The sequence below is a fragment of the Ambystoma mexicanum genome, chromosome 13, assembly GCF_040938575.1.
Source record: "Ambystoma mexicanum isolate Mex_15411 chromosome 13, UKY_AmexF1_1, whole genome shotgun sequence".
NCBI classification, from domain to species: Eukaryota; Metazoa; Chordata; class Amphibia; order Caudata; family Ambystomatidae; genus Ambystoma; species Ambystoma mexicanum.
Genome location: NC_090938.1, coordinates 660511706 through 660532452, shown reverse-complemented (window position 1 = coordinate 660532452; position 20747 = coordinate 660511706). Strand labels below are relative to the sequence as shown.

General features: G+C 46.4%; 1 protein-coding gene across 1 annotated transcript in view; it reads left to right on the top strand.

Annotated features, from left to right (window-relative positions):
* NPEPPS (aminopeptidase puromycin sensitive) overlaps positions 1-20747 on the top strand; it is a 1690513-nt gene that overhangs the window by 331313 nt on the left and 1338453 nt on the right. Inside the window, exon 3 of the mRNA XM_069634659.1 lies at positions 1590-1667. Within this exon, the coding sequence (XP_069490760.1) occupies positions 1590-1667 (78 nt within the window). The remainder of the gene's footprint in view (positions 1-1589; positions 1668-20747) is intronic.

The window sequence follows — 20747 nt, the reverse complement described above, 5'->3', positions numbered from 1 at the left end:
GGCCCATTCTACCAGAGGCATAGCCTCTTCGACGCCCTTCAAAGAGGCGTTTCCATAAAATCTATTTGTGAAGCAGCAACTTGGTCATCGCTGCACACTTTTTCTAAATTCTATAATCTGGATGCTTCCCACTCTAAAGAGCTTGCTTTTGGAAAAGCAGTGTTATATTTGGCTTTATAACATTAAAAATCTACTCCCTCCTCCAGAGAGCTTTTTACACTGCGCTGGGAGTCTATCTAAGATGAGGAATACGTTGCAGGACACAATCCATTCGAAGAACAAGTTACTTACCAACTGGTAACGTTCTTTCGCCTGGTTGTTCCTCCAACGTATTCCTCATTGCCCTCCCATCCTACCCCGATGTTATTACCACTTCATCTCTCGCAAGGCTGACACCTGGCTACCTACACTATCTATACAGCAGAGCAAGAGGGGAAAAACAGAACTGAGGCCAACGGGCGCCGCGTCTGCCCCTTGTATACCAGATGACGTCACCCTCGACGGAGCCCTTCGAGGGACTTCCACTCGGCGCCCTCTGCCGAGAAAACATTTACAAAGCAGCTAAAGCTGGGAGAATACATCTAAGATGAGGAATACGTTGGAGGAGCATCCAGTCGAAAGAACGTTACCAGTTGGTAAGTAACTTGTTCTTTGCACAGTCAAAATGGAATTTGAAAAAGAGGAGCCTGGTGTGTTTGTCGTCAGCACGTGCTCTGCAAACACATGCTTTACACAACGTGCTTCTCTTTGAATACTTTTTGAATACTTGGCTTGTTCCTTTTATCTTGTAGGCTTCTAGCTCCGCCATTTACTCCGTTTTATGAACTCATCCCTCTTCTGCTATTCGAGCCTACTGGCTCTTGCAGCGGTTTCTCTTTTGTTTTTTGCATTTTTGAAGGTAAACTTACTCTACAGCATGGGCTGGCACCTCAACAGGAACTCGTTTTGGTCTTTAAATGCGAACCATATAATCAGGTAATCCCAAGGAGACCTCGGAACAAATGACTCATGACCCTGTAGATCTAAGGAGGCCTATAACCTGAAACCGGCTCTGGATAATCTAGCACCAGCCTAACCTTAAATGCCTGGAAGCATTGCAGCCTGAAATATGAAACGTAGTTGTGCAAAACTTACGTGCCATTCATTGCATTAATGTGCTTAGACAGGTGTATGATATTCGCACACGTTCCTGTTTCTATTACATAGTATGCATCACTTGGAAACGTTCATGTGTGTGCCAGGTTTGTGAAACACAGATCTTTTATAAAATACTCATTGATTTACAATATGAATGACATTTTGAAAAGGTGCCTCACGGCCATGTTTGTGCCATTGAAACCATGCATGCGCAAACCTTTGGACACAGTTTTATGTGCAGAGGAAGTGCTCCAGGTACTGTTTGTAAAACGAAGTGAAGTGAAGTGAAAACTAATTGAGAGTGCTGTGTGTTTTGTAGTCCAAAACAGAAGCATGTGGTCTGGGAGCCGTTATCAGACTTATATGCACAGAGTGGTTCTATTTGTGTTCTATGCACAATGTTCAAGATCACTGCAGGATGCCCTGACATTTGTTTTTTTTGTTTGTTTCAGAAGTCCATGCTACAGGATTCAACTATCAGAACGAAGACGAGAAGGTCACGCTGTCCTTTCCTAGTGTGCTGCATTCGGGTAAGAGCGACAGTGGGTGGGTCTTTGTGGCAGGACTGCAATCCACGTGCAGGGTGCAGATTCCCCCTGACCACCCCCTTTGGAGCAATGTGTGTGTAGAACCTGTGCTTTTGATGTAGTGGCATTCGTAGGGCAGGAGTACTTGACTGTAATATTCACTTGGGGGAGGGGGTGTCTCTTGGTCATGCTTTTGACATTGTGGATAAGGCCAGCCCCTTTCCATGTAGTCTCCTGTGAAGTATTGGGGCTGTGTACAGGTGTCGCTGGGACATTACTGACATTCTCAATGCAGTGGTCTATCCTATTGCTTCTTTCTTCCTGCTTGCATGGGACTGCTATCTGGCGTGCACTAACCACCCACCGTACTCTGTGCGGCTTTTTGTAAGGGTTTGTGGGTCAGGCCTCCAGTTTCCATGCAGAAGCCAATGTGCTATTTTTGTGATTCAATGCATATCTCTGGGGCAGTACTGCAGGCTCTGTCCAGCGGGTTTGCAAAGCAGGATTGCACTTGCATATATTGGTTTCTTGGGCATGTCTGACCTCTCCATGCATGGTCTCATTGTCTCTACTGCTTTCTCCATGTATCGTTCTCTCACCTAGGTCTGTATCTTATGTGTAAGGTTCTCTAGGGCAGTTTAGCTCTTTGTACAATGGTCTTTATGAAAGGAATTGGTCCTCTATGAACTGCTCAGGAATGTGCAGGGTACCCATTAGTCATATGAAATGGGTTGATTCAACTTTTCCTTCTTAATTGTAAATCTTTTGTGTTCATAATTCTTTGCATTAGTGAAGCAGTGGGCATTGTATCCTGTGCAAACGTGATGTACTGGTATAGTGCCTCTTGACTCCCATGTTCTTGGGAGGTTCTGACTAAGGGAATGTGCATTGGGACATGGTCTACACAACTAGCTGCATTTCTTTAAAAATAAAAAAGGATCATTCCCACAATCGCCTCTCTAGGCACCCGCCTACTTTTCACTTTAGCTCCCTTTGGTCATTATGCTTATTTCAGCTATCCATTAGCCCTACCATTCACTGTGTAACAGTTTATTGAGAAGCCTCCCTCAACACAGGGAAATTGGTTATGCATGTTTAACAGATTCTTTTTTTAGCCCCATCTCAGACATATATCATGCCCCTTGGTTCCCTCTCCCCTGAGCGAACAATGAGCCACGAACAAGGCTGGTGTACGGGACATATATTGGTATTTATTTAAATTAAAAGTAATAGAAATTAGCATGAAAATGTCAAACACCACTTTATCCGTGGCACAGAACAATCACCTTCTCTCAGCATAAACAAATCCCAAAATTGAGTTAAAAAGAACTGAATCACAATTCTTCACTTTCTGCACATTTTATATCACGAAATAATTACACTGATCAATAATAAAGGCACTTATCTGATGTTTTGCGATTTTTGATGTTCCTGATGGCTTTAAAGGCTAGCAGTAGGATTTCAAGATTGGTAATTATGATTTCGCCCACACTTTTGGTATAAAATATACACAGTGAGTTATCGGTTTGTTTTTCAGACCCCCTTGGTTTGGTCGATGTTGGGAAGTGAGACAGAAAAATTTGAATAATTTGGGGAATTTTGGATTTCAGACCCCCCTTACTGAAAGGCCTGTTATGGAAGCTGGATAACAACGTTGGACTGATTTAAGAACAAAGACACTCCTCTTCCGTAAAGAAGTCTGGGTCGGCTGGACAACAAGGATTGTACATTTTATAGGCTGAATGATGAAAAGGTCGCAGAGCGGGATGGTGACGAGCTCAGGCAGCAAATAGAACCTCAGTCGCAGCGAAGACAGAAATGAAGCCAGGTACGTTTGACCGTCTGCGGGCTGTCAAGACAGACAACGTGGGGAAGAGCCAAGAGGATGGGAATACAGCCCAGCAGTGCCACAGTGAGGGGCTGTACGGGAAGGGGCTTCCGGACTTGCCGCACAGTGGCAGCGAAGGGAGGTGCGAGGGAGTGAATAGGGACCCTGTCATGGCTAAACCCAGAGAAGAGGAAAAGCAACATGATCTCTGGCTCCCCTTTATAACTAACCATGCGGATGACAGCAGTAAAAGAGCTGGTGGTGACGCCGAGCAGGGAGACACGACTGACTGCGACGTTGCAGTTCCCGCTCCCCTGTCCCACCATATATCAGATCACTCACCTTTCTTTACGGGCAGCAACGCTCCGAGAGGGTCGGAGCTCCTAAGTTGCTTGGAGGTAGCGGCCGCTCGCGTTTCAGCAGTCTTGGCGGGAAAGGCACCATGGCGAACTTCGTTCGGAAAGAAAGGGGGCAGGGCTTATGGGGATATTTATAGGAAAGTGTACCAATACCTTCCTGATTGGCTCAAACCCCTGCAGCCCCGATATAAGGCAGAAACAAATGGACTGTGTGTGTTTTTCTCGGTCCCTTGCAGAACAGCAGAGGAGAGGGAGCCACACTGAAGACGCTCTGGGCGTATGAGGATTAACGTTCAATTTCCACAGGTTCACCCATACTGCAGAACGAACAAGACTGATCTGACTCGGAATCATTTCTTTTCCTTTTGGACTCTTAAATCCTGAATAAAGGCTGTTTAAGTTATTACCTCACTGCCCTCCCGCCTCATCCTTACACTATTGTTTTCAGCACACACTGGGAAGTGAGCTTTGTTAATTTCGAATTTTAACAAAATTCGCCCTGTAGTATTCTGCCAAAAGGGGAATAAATTAATATTTCTGGTTAAATAGGCTAAGGATCTACACATTTTGCCGCCCCCCACTATAAAGGGAAAGGATTCAAGGCAAGCAGACTCCCCCCACCTTTTGGTTTCCCGGGGCACAGGCTTGCTTAAGGTTCAGGAAAGCCAGCTGCAACTTGGGACACGTTTAAAGATAGCGCAGGGGTCTGGTCACTTTACTCTCAAAGATGGCCTCTGGCTGTCCACCATAGGACCCAGTCAGCTTTGAGCCCTTCCTAGAGATAGACTGCTCCACCCAGATACACTCTCAGCAATCTCCTCTGGTGTCTCCTTAAAGCTGTCAGATGGTAAGTTTCAGCAGCCTTCCTGATGGTCCCTTCTCTCTGTCCTGTCCTTTTTATTTTCCTTTTTCTCTCTGTCCTGGTACATAGCAGCAATGGCACCACCAATTTTACAATCTGGGGGGGGGGGGGGATGTACCCTGCAATAATCGCTGCCACTAGGATTGGACAGTTACCCTTCTCTCTACTCCCCTAACCAAGCCTCCAAGTCAGGATTGGCTTAGGGGTCTATCAGTCTCCTTTGTGCTGGAAGCTTGCTCTTTGAAGTGGGTGGCTCCATTTTCACACATTAGTCATGCTCCATCCAAGGGTTACTTTTTCTTGAAGTAGAGGCTTTCATAGCCTTCAAGTCTGGAGAACACTGAATTTCGACACCTTTAGCAGGACATTTTTATTGCGATTGGTCAATAGATGGGAGATGCGACATCCAGGCTGAGTGTGGGCCATGCCTTGTGAAGTTTTGCCTACAGCCAGCAAAAGGGTCTTCCTTGGGCTGACCTTTTTTCATGAAATCAAAGTGGCTTTTCAAATTTCACTGGAGTTTTGTGTGTGAAACATAATATACATTTCCCTTTTCAATAACTGCTTGTATTTGCACACACATGTGCAGGCGGTTTTTGTTTTCATTGTTTAAAAATCCCGTTTTCCATTCGACAGGGATCTTTGATTCCTCATTTCGTAAATGAAAATGCTGCTTATCCATTAGTAATGACAGGTAGGCCCCTTTCCCCATGGCTCTTAAATGTTACTTGAAAAACAACAACAAAGACCAGGCTGTTTTGTTTGCGTTTCAAATCTTGCTATTCATGTAAAAGGGACTTCTGTTTGGGGCTTTTAAATGCACCCCACAACTGGCCGCTTTACAGCTCACTTTCATTATGGTAAGCCTACCTGGATCAGTAGCTGGGGCTAGTTTGTACCTAAAACCGGTTTTCAGTAGCTTTTGTTTTTTTTGGGTGGTTTGGTGCAGACCTTAGAATTAGGACATTGTTATGCTAGTAAGAACTTCAGTAGGAAACATTGAGTACTTTAAAGAAGGACACCATTCTCCTGAAATTTTCCTGCTGTTATGTTCTCACTGGCACGTCTTGACGCCCTTGTTAATAGCCCAATCTGATTTGTAGTCTATTTTTTTGTTGGGAACCCTAGGTTTCAAACTGCATTCTTGGACGTCTGTTGGAACCAATTCATTTTTGATCAGGGACCTTTTCATATTTCAACGGCTGAAAAAATTGACAAACCCCAACCCTTGTAAAAAAAAGTGCTAGAAATGTGGGCATTATTTCTAATTACAAGTTAGCATTTATCCTAGAGGTTAACTACTAATACAGAATGCCCACTTCTCGCATCCTCTTCAAGAAACTATCAAGGTAGGTTTTCAGTTTGCCTGAAGTATGCATGTCTGAATAAGGCTGCTATAAATCAAATGTCACTAGCAGAATATAAGATTATACAATTATTGTGCCATTTTTTTTTATTACTGTGACCCCGAAAATGTTGACTTTTTTATTTTTACCCCCCCTTTTCACACCATATATATGTGGGGAAATGGGTACAGTATATAATGCATGTAGGAGTCGGTGCAGGGGATCTCTTCCCCCTCCCCCGCCTATATATGGGATGAAAAGGGGGTTGAAATAAAAAATCGAAATTTTTCGGGAGTCCCGGTAATCTCATAGATCTGACTAGAAGGCCAGGCTGATTCTGGGACTCGAACTAAAAAATCACCACTGCACTCTAACTCCATTTGCCCCAGCAGGAAACCGACCTGCCAGCATTGGGTGCACCCAAAAAATACTAACTCTCTCTTGCTGGAAGATAATGGACAAATTACTTAGTTACAAGGTGTGAGGCTTTCTTATTTTACAACCCTTCTCGTCAAATATGCTATTTTTGAAAGAAGTGTCGGGTTGTGTAGTGATGAAAAGACAAATATTGAAGGTCTAAAAGACCAGAAAGTAACAGATGGCCAACGACTAGATTTTGGACTTTGAGGTCTTGTATTGGTATGAAAAAGTGATGTGTGAACGATAAAGTAGTAGTAGTTGTCTGGGCAGGTGGTTCTCATTCAGTGACGTATCTGCATGAGAATCTCATAGCTGGTTGCAAAACACAGATTTGAGCTATCGCAAGAAGATTATGTTGCTTACAATGATTTGGATTTCTTTAGTGGTGTCTGGCGCAACCTGGATTTTGTTGATGCGTTCAGGGGTGGGGGGTGCGTTTGTCTGCATATAGTTAGCCTTGTTAGAAGGAAAATGGTGGGGTGGTTTTATATACGCATTTGCTTTTGCAACTTCCTTGGGAATTGCCGATTTTAATTTGTTTTTTCCCAGTTTAGTCCTCATGTATAAAAAGGCCTTTTATTTGTTACTCTAAAATGTTACTGAATAGCTTCGTTTTTATACTATTCAAAGTTAAATTTTGGAATTATTATTGTTGCAATCACCCAGTGCTTTGGGAGGGAAGTTGCCCTGACTGGTGGTCTGGGTATGGACATTTGCTGTGAGAAGTGGGTATAAGGAAAGCCCGGTGATGTGCAAAAGTGAGCCCCAATCACAACCTCCTTCTCGAATCATAGTTTGGCTGTGTGGTGACTGCGAGCTTGCTGGTCTGGGCAATGTGGTTTGGGTAGCTCTTGCTCCTGCTGTTGCAAGGCAAACATTCGTTTTCAAAAATTAATTAGCAGAGTTTGCTAATTAAATGTTTCCTGATTAGCAAACAATCATATTTGATTAGTAATTTTGTACCAATATGTTTAACGTCACCAGCAGTTATTTGTACCCAAGACACAAGATAAGCAACAATACAGCATTTCTGTGGACTGCTGAAGTGAGACATTAGTGAGATGAGTGTCTGTAAAACGTAAATGCTAGCTGCATGAATGGACACATAAACAGACCCAACTACATTTAAAGAGGAAATCACGTGCATAGTAAACCCTGTGAAGAATTTTCTATGGGACTACCCCAAGTCGAGCTAGGATGGCTGTCAAGCAGGCACATCAAGGATTCCTGCCAATCGTCCAGTTACAGTGTACCGTAATCTTCCCATTTTTATTTTATTTTTTAAAGAAGGAATGAGACTGCAAGTCGAGGATAACCTGATAAGAGTGACGAGATAACCCTCTTAGAGGCCAACATCACCAATGAGCTGATCCCTATCAGGGACTGTGCCGGAAGATCATACCCATCCCAGAATTGCATGACCATAGCATGTTTGAACTGTGTAAACAACAAATGATCATTTGTTGATAGTGAAAACTGCTGTTGGAGCAGTTCAAAGGACATTGAGCATTTCGCAAAAAATACATCACTTAGCAAGCAAATGCTTTGAGTGTCCATCTCCTAGCAAAGCTCAGCTAACAAATTTTAGGGAGATCTTTATTGCCACATAGGAGGGCACTCAACGTTGTCGCTCCTCGACATCCCAGAACCCCGGTGGCCGCTCTGGACTTTGGCACTTTTAAGAGTGAAGGAGATTATTACTGTTGCACTCTCTCTCCATTACCATGTTTGAACTTGCAGTGATCAGGTAAAAGAGGGTGGAGAGAAGCCTGAGGGCAAGACAAACACAGGGTGAGCTGTGCGTTCATTGAACAGGGCAATTTAAATAGCAAGCTGTGCTACACAAGGGTCAGTTTAATTGGCAAATCAACGGAATTGCATAGCGAATTGCTATGCGACACTGCTTATTTTATGCCTTGTGTTGGGCATCTTTGATCCCCAAGTCCCTCCTTGTTTTCAAATGATCAACATACAATGTGACTGATGGCATCTGTTGTGCACTTATTACCATACACCCATTCACCTTTCCTGTTTTTCCTTCTAGTACAAGGGCACAATGTCTGTTCTCTTTCCTTACTCTCGCTTTGATGTCTTGTTATCTTGCTGAAGCTTGGCTTTGTGTCCCAGGGAGGGACTAAGGGATGATGGAGACTCAATGAGTCTCTGCTGAAGGATGCCTTTGTGTCGTGGCCTGGTAGAGAACTTGATTAACTTTTTGGAAAATTGGCATACAGTATCACACCAGTTTATACTTAGGGATGTAATGCATGCTTCCTTAAGGGTTAAGATCATCACGTATGCCTTGTATAAGAAGCAGGAACAAGAGTGTAGAATAAAAGGTCTTGAGAGAATACTTGCACTATCTGAGGACTCTGGAACAGTCCCACTCTGAACCTCTGCAATAACTTCATAGGCGGGCTGCAAAGGAGCTTTACTATACCAGATGGACTTCTGGGAACCGAGGGGAGTCCACATTCTGCCTAGTACGTTATAGAATAGTATCACATAGATTCATTACTTCAGTTGGATCAGATGCTGGGTGATCCCTAGCCCCAGTGGATCCTTTTTTTGTGATAGTTGAAGGATGAAGCAAGGATGAGTTTGGATGCAGAGATCTTGGTGGCAAATGTTCAAAAGGCCTTTATTAAAACGTGGTGTGGTAAAGCACAAGGAATGGACAATTTTCCAGTTGGCTTCTAGAAGTGCCTTTTCTGCAAGCTGACCCCTCTTTTTGTGGCTTGTACTGAGAGGCCATATATAAAGGGGGTTTTCCAGAATCAATGTGTATGGCCTCGATTAGCTTGATACCTAAAAAAGACAAAGAGCAAAAGGATTGTGCCAATTACAGGACAAGATCCTTGTTAAATTTGTATTTTAAAAGCTTGGCTAAGTTATTTACCTTGTGCTTGGAGAATGTTGTATGGGGCCTGCTTCAGGTGAGCCAGTGCGGTTTTGTCCAAAATAACTAATAGGAACAGAACCATCCTGCATGTCATGTATAGATATGGGGACATTGTTGCAGCAGCCACTTTATTTATTTTTTCTCTGCTTGGGTTACATTTTGGCTAGTGGTTCATTTCTCTCTTTTTAGATTCTTATATTCTGGGTTCATAGGCTTGTATAATCACCATTGGAGTGCATTCTGAATGAATCCAATTGGGAATACTAATGTAATTGTGCTGTCCCCTGTTTTCTCCTCTTCATTCCTGCCCTGGAGCTACTATTGAGCGCCATTCACAAGTTGCAACGGTTCCAGGGTCTTTCTAATGGAATTTAATAGGTTATGACATTGACCTACACTGACATACTCAAGTTGTCAGAAGATTCAGACAGCAGCTTAAACTGTCTGGCCTATTAAAGGCCTTTGGGAAGATCTAGAATCAAAAGGTCAATTTTTTAAAGTGGTGTCTTCCGATTATATAGGGTGTTCTTTTAGGGGACATTTCCAGGGAGCAGGTAAAAGCTGTAAGTGTGCTGTGTTTTACCTGGGTACAAGGCTAGTAAAGAACATACCAAGCTCATGTTGATTCATATTTCTACAGTGCTGTAAGAAGTGAGGAAGACCGGCGATAGATGGTCCAACCTGCATTGGTTGTGGGTCGAAATTGGAGTGAGCAATATGGTAGCTCTTATTACATTGTTATACCTTTTGACCCCTTACCGCTCTCCTTTACAAACTGGTAACTGAAGTTGATTTATAAAGCCATTGGAACCTCCCTGTGGGGGCTGCATGGAAGAGGCTTGGCTAGCTGCTTTTACAGAAGAGCATACAAAAAAAGATTTTTGCCTACTGGACATGAGGATCTAGTGTAGATCTAGATTGAAGCATGCTTCTAGATACTGGGCCAGGACTAATGAAAACCCAGATTGGCTCTCATAGGAAAGAAAATATGCCCATAGTTGCCGTATTCGTTGAGAAAGCTACAGACGCCAACGGGCCCGTCGAACGTTTCGACAGCACTCACCGATCCTCATGATTAGCCGCCCTCCCTGCAACCGTCGATACGGCATGCTTCCGGGCATTCCACCCATAAAGACGTCATCACCAAACACAAGAGTGCTGAGGCAGCTAACAAGAACGCATCAGAGCCAAGGGTTTTGGCGGTGCCGTAAACCTTGACCAAGCCGACTGGCACGCCAGTCTCTCCCCGATCCCCTGGAGCTACGCGAGAGTCTCGCGGCCATTGTTTTTTCGGCAGCAAACAAACCTAAAGACCAGTCCAAGCATCGAGGAGTATTGAGAAGGGTCACTGCCCCTTCGAAGGCTATGACTGACAAATCCCCACCCCCTAGCCACCCCTATCCTCCAGAAAAGCTCCCCGCACCCCCAAACCCCTCTGGTTCATCTCCATGGACCAGAGTTAGGTTTGAAGGTTTTATGGACAAACTTTCAGTTTGACTTCTGTGAAATGTATTGCCCCAAAAAGACCAAGGGAGGCGGATTCCTGTCCTACTCTTTCAAAGGTACAAAGACTTTCCAGTACATTCCCCCAGGAAGAGGTTATAGAATTCTCAGTACCTGAAGAACTCTGAGGACCCCTATGTTCAGGAAGAAAATCCTTTTGAGGAGACACCAGACCAGTGCCCAGTCTGGGGTCAGGAACAGTTGGCAGGGGAAGCACCTTGGCTTTCCCCCACTACAACTCCAGATGCGCTTTTTCTTGACCCTCCCTCCTTGTCTCCTTAGAGGTAAGCATCACCTATTGACGACCAAATGGCCTTCAACGAAACCCTAAAGAGGGCAGCAGACCATTTTGAAATTGTCACACAAGAGGCAATAAAGGACACAGGCTTTTTGGACGATATCTTAAAAGAAAAAAAAAACCACAAGTCAGGCGATACCATTGCTTAACTCTATCGAAGCGCCTCACACCCTCATTGTTGTCCCCATCTCTTACAAGAGAGGTCAACCCTTGAGTAGAAAAGCTTTTTCGCCCCTCCCCATCAGACCCGCTGTACATCCGGGGCCATGCCAATCCGGACCCCCTTGTAGTCACTACTACCAGAAAGAGGCCCTGAGTGCCGTTGTCCACGGCACAGGCACCACCAGACGAGGACTGTAAAAAGTTATACGCCCTCGGAAAGCGCATCACGTCGGCTGCATATTCCACCAGGATTGCCAACAACACTACACTGCTGGCAAGTTGTTATGATGTTCAATGGAACTTACTTCAGGAGGGCCTACAAGAAGTCCCGGAACTGGCATGATCACGCCTGCTGGCGGTTGTATCGGAAGGGAGACGGGTCAACCAAAATATTCTGAACACCTTAGATGCAGCTGAAACAGCGGGCCAGTCCCTGGCACAGGGAACCTTTCTCAAGACATGCCTGACTCAAGATTTCAGGCTTTCAGCCTGGGACACATGCGTCCCTTATAAACAAACCAGTGGAGGAGACTAATTTGGGAAAGCAATAGACAATGCCTTAGAAACAGCAAAGAAGCAGCATGAGACTCTCAAGTCTCTGAATCAAATTAAGACCCTATCAACAGTAAGGAGGTAACTCTCGCCGTTCCTTTTGGGGGCAATCCTTTTCGCGTCCCGCCGCCAACCAGGATAGGACAGGGAGTGCACCATGGTCCTCCGGACAGAGCGCAACTGCCACAGGTAAATACCAACAAAAGGGACAGCGTAGAGGAAAAGGCAGTGGTAGGAACTCCACTCCAAAAGGCTCCCCGGCCTCCTCTCAAAAGGTTCCCCAGCCTCCGCTCAAAAAAAGACTCGCCAGTCCGGTCCTCTCCCATGCCTCCCCAGTCGGGGGACGAATAACATCTTTCTTTCATGAATGGGAGGGGTTCAGTTCAGACCAGTGGGTGCTCAAGACAGTCTCCCATGGTTATTTTATCGAGTTCGTCTGGTTACCTCGATACCATCCACCAACATCCAGATGTATATCGCTAGAGCATCTGAAAATTCTGCTGCAAGAGGTGGAGATACTTCAAGAAAAGGGTGCCATAGAAGTCGTCCCCATTCTACAGGTAAACGGGTATTTATTCAGTGTACTTCCTTGTACCCAAAAAGGATCTCACCATACGCCCTGTGTTAGACTTGCACCCAGCGAACAAGTTTGTCAAGCCACAAGTTCAGAATGACAACATTGCAGGAAGTAATCCCACGGCTAGTACAGGGAGATTACATGTCAACATTGGACATGAAAGATGCATACTTTACTATTTCAATGTTGCTAGCACACAGAAAATACCTAATGTTCATGATGTAGGACAAGCACTACCAGTTCAAGGTCCTTCCCTTCAGCATTGCCTCAGCACCAATGGGGTTTATGAAAGTACTAGCGGTAGTAGCAGCTCACCTGCGCAGGTAGTCAATTCTGGTCTATCTTTAACTCGACGACTGGCTAATAACAGGGGATTCATAAGGAACATGCCAATCAAATACCCAGAAGACTGATGATCTCCTCTTCAATCTTGGCTTCTCAGTCAACAAGACGAAGTCCAGCCTGGACCCCAGCCAATTCAAGCAATTCCCTAATTCGGCCCAAAGACAGGCTAGTCTTCCCCTCCAATGAGAGGGTTCCAAGCATGCTGTTCCAGATCCCTCACTATGCAGCCAATAGCGAGGTGACTGCATGCAAAACCATGTGATTGTTGGGGATGATGGCCTCCTCCATTTATCTAGTCCCACACTAGTGCCAGGCCAGCGGACAATGGGACGATCTAGTGGTTGTCTCGGCAGCCCTCGTTCTCAGGTGGGGCAAGCAGTATAAGCACCTTTTTACTACTGTTCCTTCACACATCCCACTACCATCTCTGGGTCTTGCTCCCTAGTCTATCCAGATCATGTGATTCTATGCAGATTCACAAGCAACAGAAGACATGCATTACTTACTGTAATAGCATTTCGAAGGGATTGTGTCCTCCGACGTATTCCTTATCTTAGATAGAAATCCTTCAGCTTTGCTGGCCTCGGAAAATTTTTTCGCCAGAGGGCGCTGCGCGTCGATGATCGCCGAGTCGATGACCCTCGACGGCCTCCGTGCCGACGTCGACGTCATCCTGCCTATAAAGGCCGCGCGCAGCGTCCGTTGCTCAGTTCCGTTTTTCCGCGCTTCGTTGTGCCTCGGAACACCGTTGCTCAGTTCTCGTCAAGATAACGTATATAATAACTACTATTTACCTCGATATCGATGGCATCCTCCTCCGACCCGACGACCCCTCGGTCCGGTTTCAAAAAGTGCCGAGACTGCGGGAAGAAAATGTCGTTGACGGACCCTCACAGGGTCTGTTTGTGGTGTCTGGGAATCACGCACCAGAGTTCGGAGTGTGAGGAATGCCTTTCCATGACGGCGAAAGCCTTGAAGGAGCGTAGGGGGAAGCTCGAGAGAGGTAGGTCAACTTTAACTTCCTCGAAAGCTTCTTCGGTAGAGTCGAGACGTTCGTCTCCTCACCATAAAAAACACTCTCGATCTAGATCACGAAGTGGCTCCCACCACTCGTCGACATCGAGACACTCGAAGAAGAGACGTAGGAGATCCCCTTCGTCATCTTCGTCGAGTTCTCCTGAGAGAGTTCATTGCCCCACAAAACGCAGCTCGCAAGCTGAGTGGGAGGAATTCAGGAAAAAGATGCTAAGCGTCTTCGAGAAAGCGGCCTCGTCCCCCTCGAAGACAGCTGAGGGTGATACCCCGGGTAAAAAACCCAAAAAATCTAAACGCCGCGAGTCGCAGTACCCGGCGGAAAAGTCAACCCGAAAGCGCCTCGAGCCATCGGGAGATAAAGCATCATCGACGCCATCGTCGAAAACTCCTTCGAAACAGAGGTCGGCGCCATCGACGCCGTTGTCGAAGGATTCATCGGCGCATCAGTCGATCGAGTCGACGCCGACGTCGACGCCGATATCGACGCCGGTGAAGGAAAGAACCACGGCTACTCCACAGCCAACGGTTAGACAAAAGACCTCCGACTCGACGCCGAGAACGTCGACGTCGTTCTCGAGCAGGACTCCGATCCTTTCGAGTTCTTCGAGGCCTAGTACACATTTCTCGACGCTTTTCACGGCGCCTTCGAGTACTTTCACGTCGGTGTCGACGACATCGACGTTTTCAAGGCCTGTGATGATGGCTCCTTCTGCATTGGAAATGGGGTTTATACCATTCCAAAAACCAATGTATCCCCCTTTAACCTCGATTTTTGAGGAAAGGGAGGATTCAGACCAAGATATTGATTTACAGAGGACCACATCACCAGAGCCAGAGACTTTCGCCTCTGAGGAAGGAAGATTAAAAAATCTTCAGGATGCACTTCAGGAAGCTAGTGGCTTGGACACTTCTCCTGAAGCAGAATTTATCAAACCAGACCCAGGAGAACATGCGGAGACTCCATATAGAGCTCTGATGTCTAGAATCATAGAATTTATGGGTTGGTCTGCACCTTCTCCTGCCTTTCAGCAGGATGACCTCACTGACATACTGGACAAGGGCCCACAGGAGGATCCTGTGGTTCCATTTCACTCTGCTCTACAGAGAAGGATTTTGACAAACTGGGAAACGCCAGAAATTATCCCGGCAGTAAATAAAAAACTGTCAACAAAATACAGGGTGGCTAGTTCTGACCCTGAATATTTGTCAAAACACCCTACTCCTGAGAGCTTGGTTGTACAGGCTGCAACCTCATCAGGCAGCACATCTGCATACCCCACTGCTCCGCAGGATAGGGATGACAAAAAGTATGATGCCATGGCTAAGAAGGTTTTTTCTGCCTGTAGCATGGCGTTAAAGTCTATTAACGCGACCTGTACGCTCGCTAGGTTCAGCCACACCCTTTGGGAGTGCGCTTCATCAGCGGCTGACTGCCTCCAAGAAGGAGAGGAAAGGGACGCATTTTTAAACATCATCAGGGATGGTAAAGATGCGATGTGCGAGACCCTACAAACTGGCCTAGATTCTGCTGACAGTATCAGCAGGGCCATGGCGGCAAGTACCACAATCCGCAGGCATGCGTGGTTGAGGAAGTCTGGTTTTGCCTCTGACGTGCAGACCAGGCTTTTGAATATGCCCTTTGACGGTTCTACCCTCTTTGGAAAGAAGGCGGATGACAGTTTGGAGAAACTGCAAACGTCCAAGGCAGCAGCCAAGTCATTGGGAGCTGCTATCCGTCAGAATACCTTTCGTCCTTCGGGATCATCGTGGAGAGGACGGTCCTTTCGTTACTATTCCTCATATGGAAGGGGCAGGGGACGACCGGCTCAAAGAGGCCAAGGAAGATTTACCCGTGGTGGACGGGGTAGGGGAAAGAAAGCCGCACCCGCAGGAGCAGGAGCCACTTTACCTTCGGCAACTGCATCAGCCGCTTCAAAACCACTCTGAGGTCTCCCCTCACAGAACACCAGTAGGGGGCAGGTTAACTCACCATCTGACGGAATGGCAGGCTATTACGTCAGATGCTTGGGCTCTGGAGACAGTGGCCCAAGGTTACTGCCTGCCCTTCCTACATATCCCTCAGAGTCATCCACCGGGGAACAACCCTTTGAAGCTTCCAGATCCGCTCCTCTTGCAGGAGGTTTTAGACCTGCTAGAGAAAGGTGCCATAGAACTGGTACCTGTAGCGGAAAGGAACAAGGGTTGGTACTCCCCCTACTTCATAATACCGAAGAAGGACGGAGGACTGAGACCCATCTTAGACTTACGGGAATTGAACAAATTCCTCCGAAAGGACAAGTTCAAGATGGTGACTCTCTCTCAGATCCTTCAGGCCCTCCAGCTTCAGGACTGGTTGGTATCTCTAGACCTCCAGGACGCTTATTTCCATGTGCCGATCCATCCCAGGCACAGGAGATACCTGAGGTTCGCAATTGGCAGCTCTCATTATCAATTTCGAGTTCTGCCATTTGGGCTAACCTCCGCCCCGAGGGTCTTTACCAAGCTAATGTCGGTTGTGGCTGCAAGTCTAAGGAGGGAAGGGATTCATGTCTACCCTTACCTAGACGATTGGTTGATCAGAGCTGTATCTTCGGAACAGGCTCAGAGACAACTAGATTATGTTTGCCACTTCCTTCACAAGCTGGGCTTCTCCCTCAATTTAAAGAAGTCACAGATGATACCATCACAGAGACTCCAATTCATTGGAGCAGTCCTGGACACTTCCCTGGGAAAAGCCTTGCCACCAGAGGTGAGGGCTCGAGATATTCTGCAGATGGTCATCAGATTTCAGAATGCCCAATATCTCCCAGCCTACGACTTTCTGAGGTTGCTAGGCCTCATGGCATCCTGCATATTCCTCGTGCCGGAGGCTCGCCTGAGAATGAGATCCCTCCAGTGGGCACTGAGAACTCAGTGGTCACAGTTCTCAGGAAGGATGACAGATCTCCTTCGGATCCCGGTCAAAGTAGCCCGAGACCTTCAGTGGTGGGCCTGTCGGGAGAACATCCTGAAAGGAGAAATGTTTTGGCAACCATGGCCGGAGATAACAGTAGTCACGGATGCCTCACTCACGGGGTGGGGAGCTCACGCCAACGACTTGACCATCAGCGGTCGTTGGTCTCCATCGGAGTCCAGACTACATATCAACCTGTTGGAGCTGAGAGCCATCAGACTAGCGCTGAAGGCTTTTCTGCCGTCTGTACGGGGAAGAAACGTCCTAATAATGACGGACAATACAGTGGCCATGCACTACCTCAACAAAAGAGGAGGCGTAGGCTCACTACCACTGTGCAGAGAGGCGATGCAGCTCTGGTTTTGGGCAATTCAGGAAGGAATCTCTCTATCGGCAATTCACCTAGCCGGAGAGAAGAACTTGACAGCGGACGCTCTGAGCAGGCAGAGCACAGTCTCTCACGAGTGGGAGATAGCTCAGGAAGTCCTTCAAGAGATCTTCGCCCTTTGGGGAACCCCTCAAGTGGATCTGTTCGCCACCAGTATCAACAGGAAGTGCGACAGATTTTGCTCAAGGGAATTTCCCCCGAGAGGAGCTCTAGGAGATGCGTTCGTAGTGGACTGGGAGTTCCCACTTCTGTACGCGTTCCCTCTGGTCCCTGTCATTCCTCAAATGATCAGGAGGTTGAGAAGGTTTCGGAAGACCATGATCCTAATTGCCCCGGATTGGGCCAGGAGAACGTGGTACCCGGACCTTCTAGACATGTCCATCTGCCCTCCAATTCGACTGCCATACAGAGAGGATCTTCTCTCGCAGAAGGAAGGTCAGGTTCTCCATCCAGCCATCAAGACCCTCAACCTTCACGCTTGGTGTCTGAAAGGTTGAGGTACAAGGATTGGGACCTTCCGGATGATGTTATGGAGGTGTTGCTTTCGGCCAGAAGGCCGGCAACTAAAACTCTATACCGCTGCCGTTGGAACAAATTTTGCAGCTGGTGCAGAGAAAAGAATATTGAACCCTTTTCTTGTGGTACACCTATGGTGTTGTCATTCTTACTTTACCTGGCTAATTCAGGCCTACAGGTTGGCACAATTAAGGGCTATCTCGCAGCGCTATCAATCTTTAAGCGCACTGCAGAGGAGCCTTCATACTTCAAAATTCCATTGGTAATACAATACCTAAAAGGATTAACTAATGTTTATCCCCCGAAACCTTTTCAAGTTCCCTTATGGGATTTAAACCTAATTTTAAACTTCCTAAAGGGTGCCCCTTTTGAACCACTACACTCTTGTTCATTGAAGCTTCTCACCCTCAAAACTGTTTTGCTAATAGCATTGACATCTGCTAGAAGGGTTAGCGAGTTGCAAGCCTTATCGTGTAAACCTCCACATACAATCTTTTACAAGGACAAAGTTGTTCTTCAGGTGAAGCCTAACTTCCTCCCGAAGGTAGTCTCGGAGTTTCACATCACTCAGAAGATTATATTACCTTCTTTCTACCCTCCTCCTCATCCGGGGAAGGAGGAAGAGAGACTGCACAGGCTGGACCCTAAGCGAGCCTTGAGCTTCTATATCAGCAGATTGGCTAAGATCAGACAAGCAGACCAACTCTTTGTAGGTTATGCAGGACATAAGTTGGGCCTTCCAATAACAAAACAAACCATCTCCAGATGGATTATTTTAGCCATTCTGGAGTGCTACAAATTGGCAGGAAAGGAGCCTCCTCAAAATCTAAGGGCTCATTCTACCAGGGGTATCGCAACATCCTCAGCCCTTCAAAGAGGGGTGCCAATTCGAGATATATGTGCGGCTGCCACATGGTCGTCCGCACATACATTTACCAAATTCTATAGCCTGGATTCCTCCTCTAGTCAAGAAACTAGATTCGGCAAGGCTGTGTTACACTCTGTCCATTCTGGAAGGGTAACATAACTTTTATTACTCCCGCCTCCAGTCACAATACCACTGCTATGGGAGTCTATCTAAGATAAGGAATACGTCGGAGGACACAATCCCTTCGAAGAACTAGTTACTCTTACCTTGTAACGTTCTTTCGATGGGATGTTCCTCCGACGTATTCCTTATCGACCCTCCCATCCATCCCCGCAGTATGACTTCCTGTGGGTTTGCAGCCTATGCTCCTTCAAGGTGATTAGTCTAATCCAAAAACATTACTGGGGACTACAAAACGGAACTGAGCAACGGACGCTGCGCGCGGCCTTTATAGGCAGGATGACGTCGACGTCGGCACGGAGGCCGTCGAGGGTCATCGACTCGGCGATCATCGACGCGCAGCGCCCTCTGGCGAAAAAATTTTCCGAGGCCAGCAAAGCTGAAGGATTTCTATCTAAGATAAGGAATACGTCGGAGGAACATCCCATCGAAAGAACGTTACAAGGTAAGAGTAACTAGTTCTTCTAATGATTGTATCTGCTTAGATTCACATGAGCCCACCCTCCCTCCCCTCTTGGATTAGAAGGAACATAGACATCTTACTCCTTTCTCTCTCTGTAATCACTCACGATAGTCATAGGCTGCCTCACGGCAGAAAAAAACACAACCAGAGGGTCCTCAACGCGTGAGGAATTTTGAGTACACTACACCTCACGTTAGGGATGGTGTCACAAGCACGTACTTGTCGACATCCCCCTTTCGATCCTCGAAAGACAAGATGCAATACTCCCCAATTGCCACTAGATGTCAGACTATGTGCACAACATGTGAATGTAAGCAGATATCGTCAGAAATGCTATTACGGGTTTAATGCATGTCATATCAAAGATGAGGAATATGTGGGAGGAACATCCAGTCGAAAGAACATTACATGGGGTAAGTAATGTGTTCTTCTGCAAGTTATGGGCGGTGGCCAGTATCCTAAAGGTGGTGGAAATCTGGGCAGCCATATGAATACAGACCTTTTGATTTTCTTTAAAAATTTAAATACATGCTGTCCAACGGAGGAAACAATGTACCACCAATTACAGGATTTGTTTTGTTTACTGTATGAAATTTGCACAGGATTGCCGACTCTCCTCATGTGCTTAAGGTGCTCATGTTAGTTGCCAGTTAGGCTGGTGAGCTTCAGTCCATACTGTTTAACACGCAGGAGTCGGCTGTCTGGGGGAGGGGTAACCTTGTTATTGACGGGAGTTTGGCTTGGTCTTTAGAGATTTTAGATGAAATGTGTGGTGCGTTGAAGAACAGTAAATGGTATTTAAATCCGCGAGACAATGCAGCAGGGGTACTCCTGCATGATTAGTGGTCACTGCAGAGGTTGCATAAACTCGGTAATTCTGTTACCAGTTGGGAATGCTTCAAGGGTGGGTGGTGCTACTCATGGGCAGTGGTTTTGGAACTGTCCTAGAGATGGCGCTTCGGGTGGGGTGGGGTGGGTTGTGGGAGGGAGTTATTGATGGGATAGCACTTGCCACATCTACATCTATACCCCATATGTTGGCAGCAGGTTTCATTAATAATTTACCCCAGTCTTTGCAGTTTCCTTTTCATGTTTAGAGCTGGATATTTAAAGCACTGTCTTTCACTAAAAGAACTTTTTGAGGTTATGGAAATCGTTCAACAGACATATTAAGCATGGGTGCATGGCTCTCCTAGCCAGAAATTTACTGAAGCGATGTGGGTTATGGTTACTGAATTATAGCCTTAATGTCCTCTTACAATATGGTTTGGTGTGCTGGAATCCCCTTACAACCACTGCACTGAACTGGGCTTCTTGGCTTGTATAGCAACATGCTCCCTCCCACTGATTGCAATTAGGGCTGATAGTCTGCAGTTGTGAGCCTAAAGGCTGTGTGTGTTGGGAATGGCTGGGCTCTCTCACTTCCTGATAGTCAGATTGAGGCTAAGGAGGTTGGGCTGACAATATGAATCCTGGTGGCAATTTTGAAACTGTGTGCATGGAGTCGCAGATTAAGCTGCTTATGC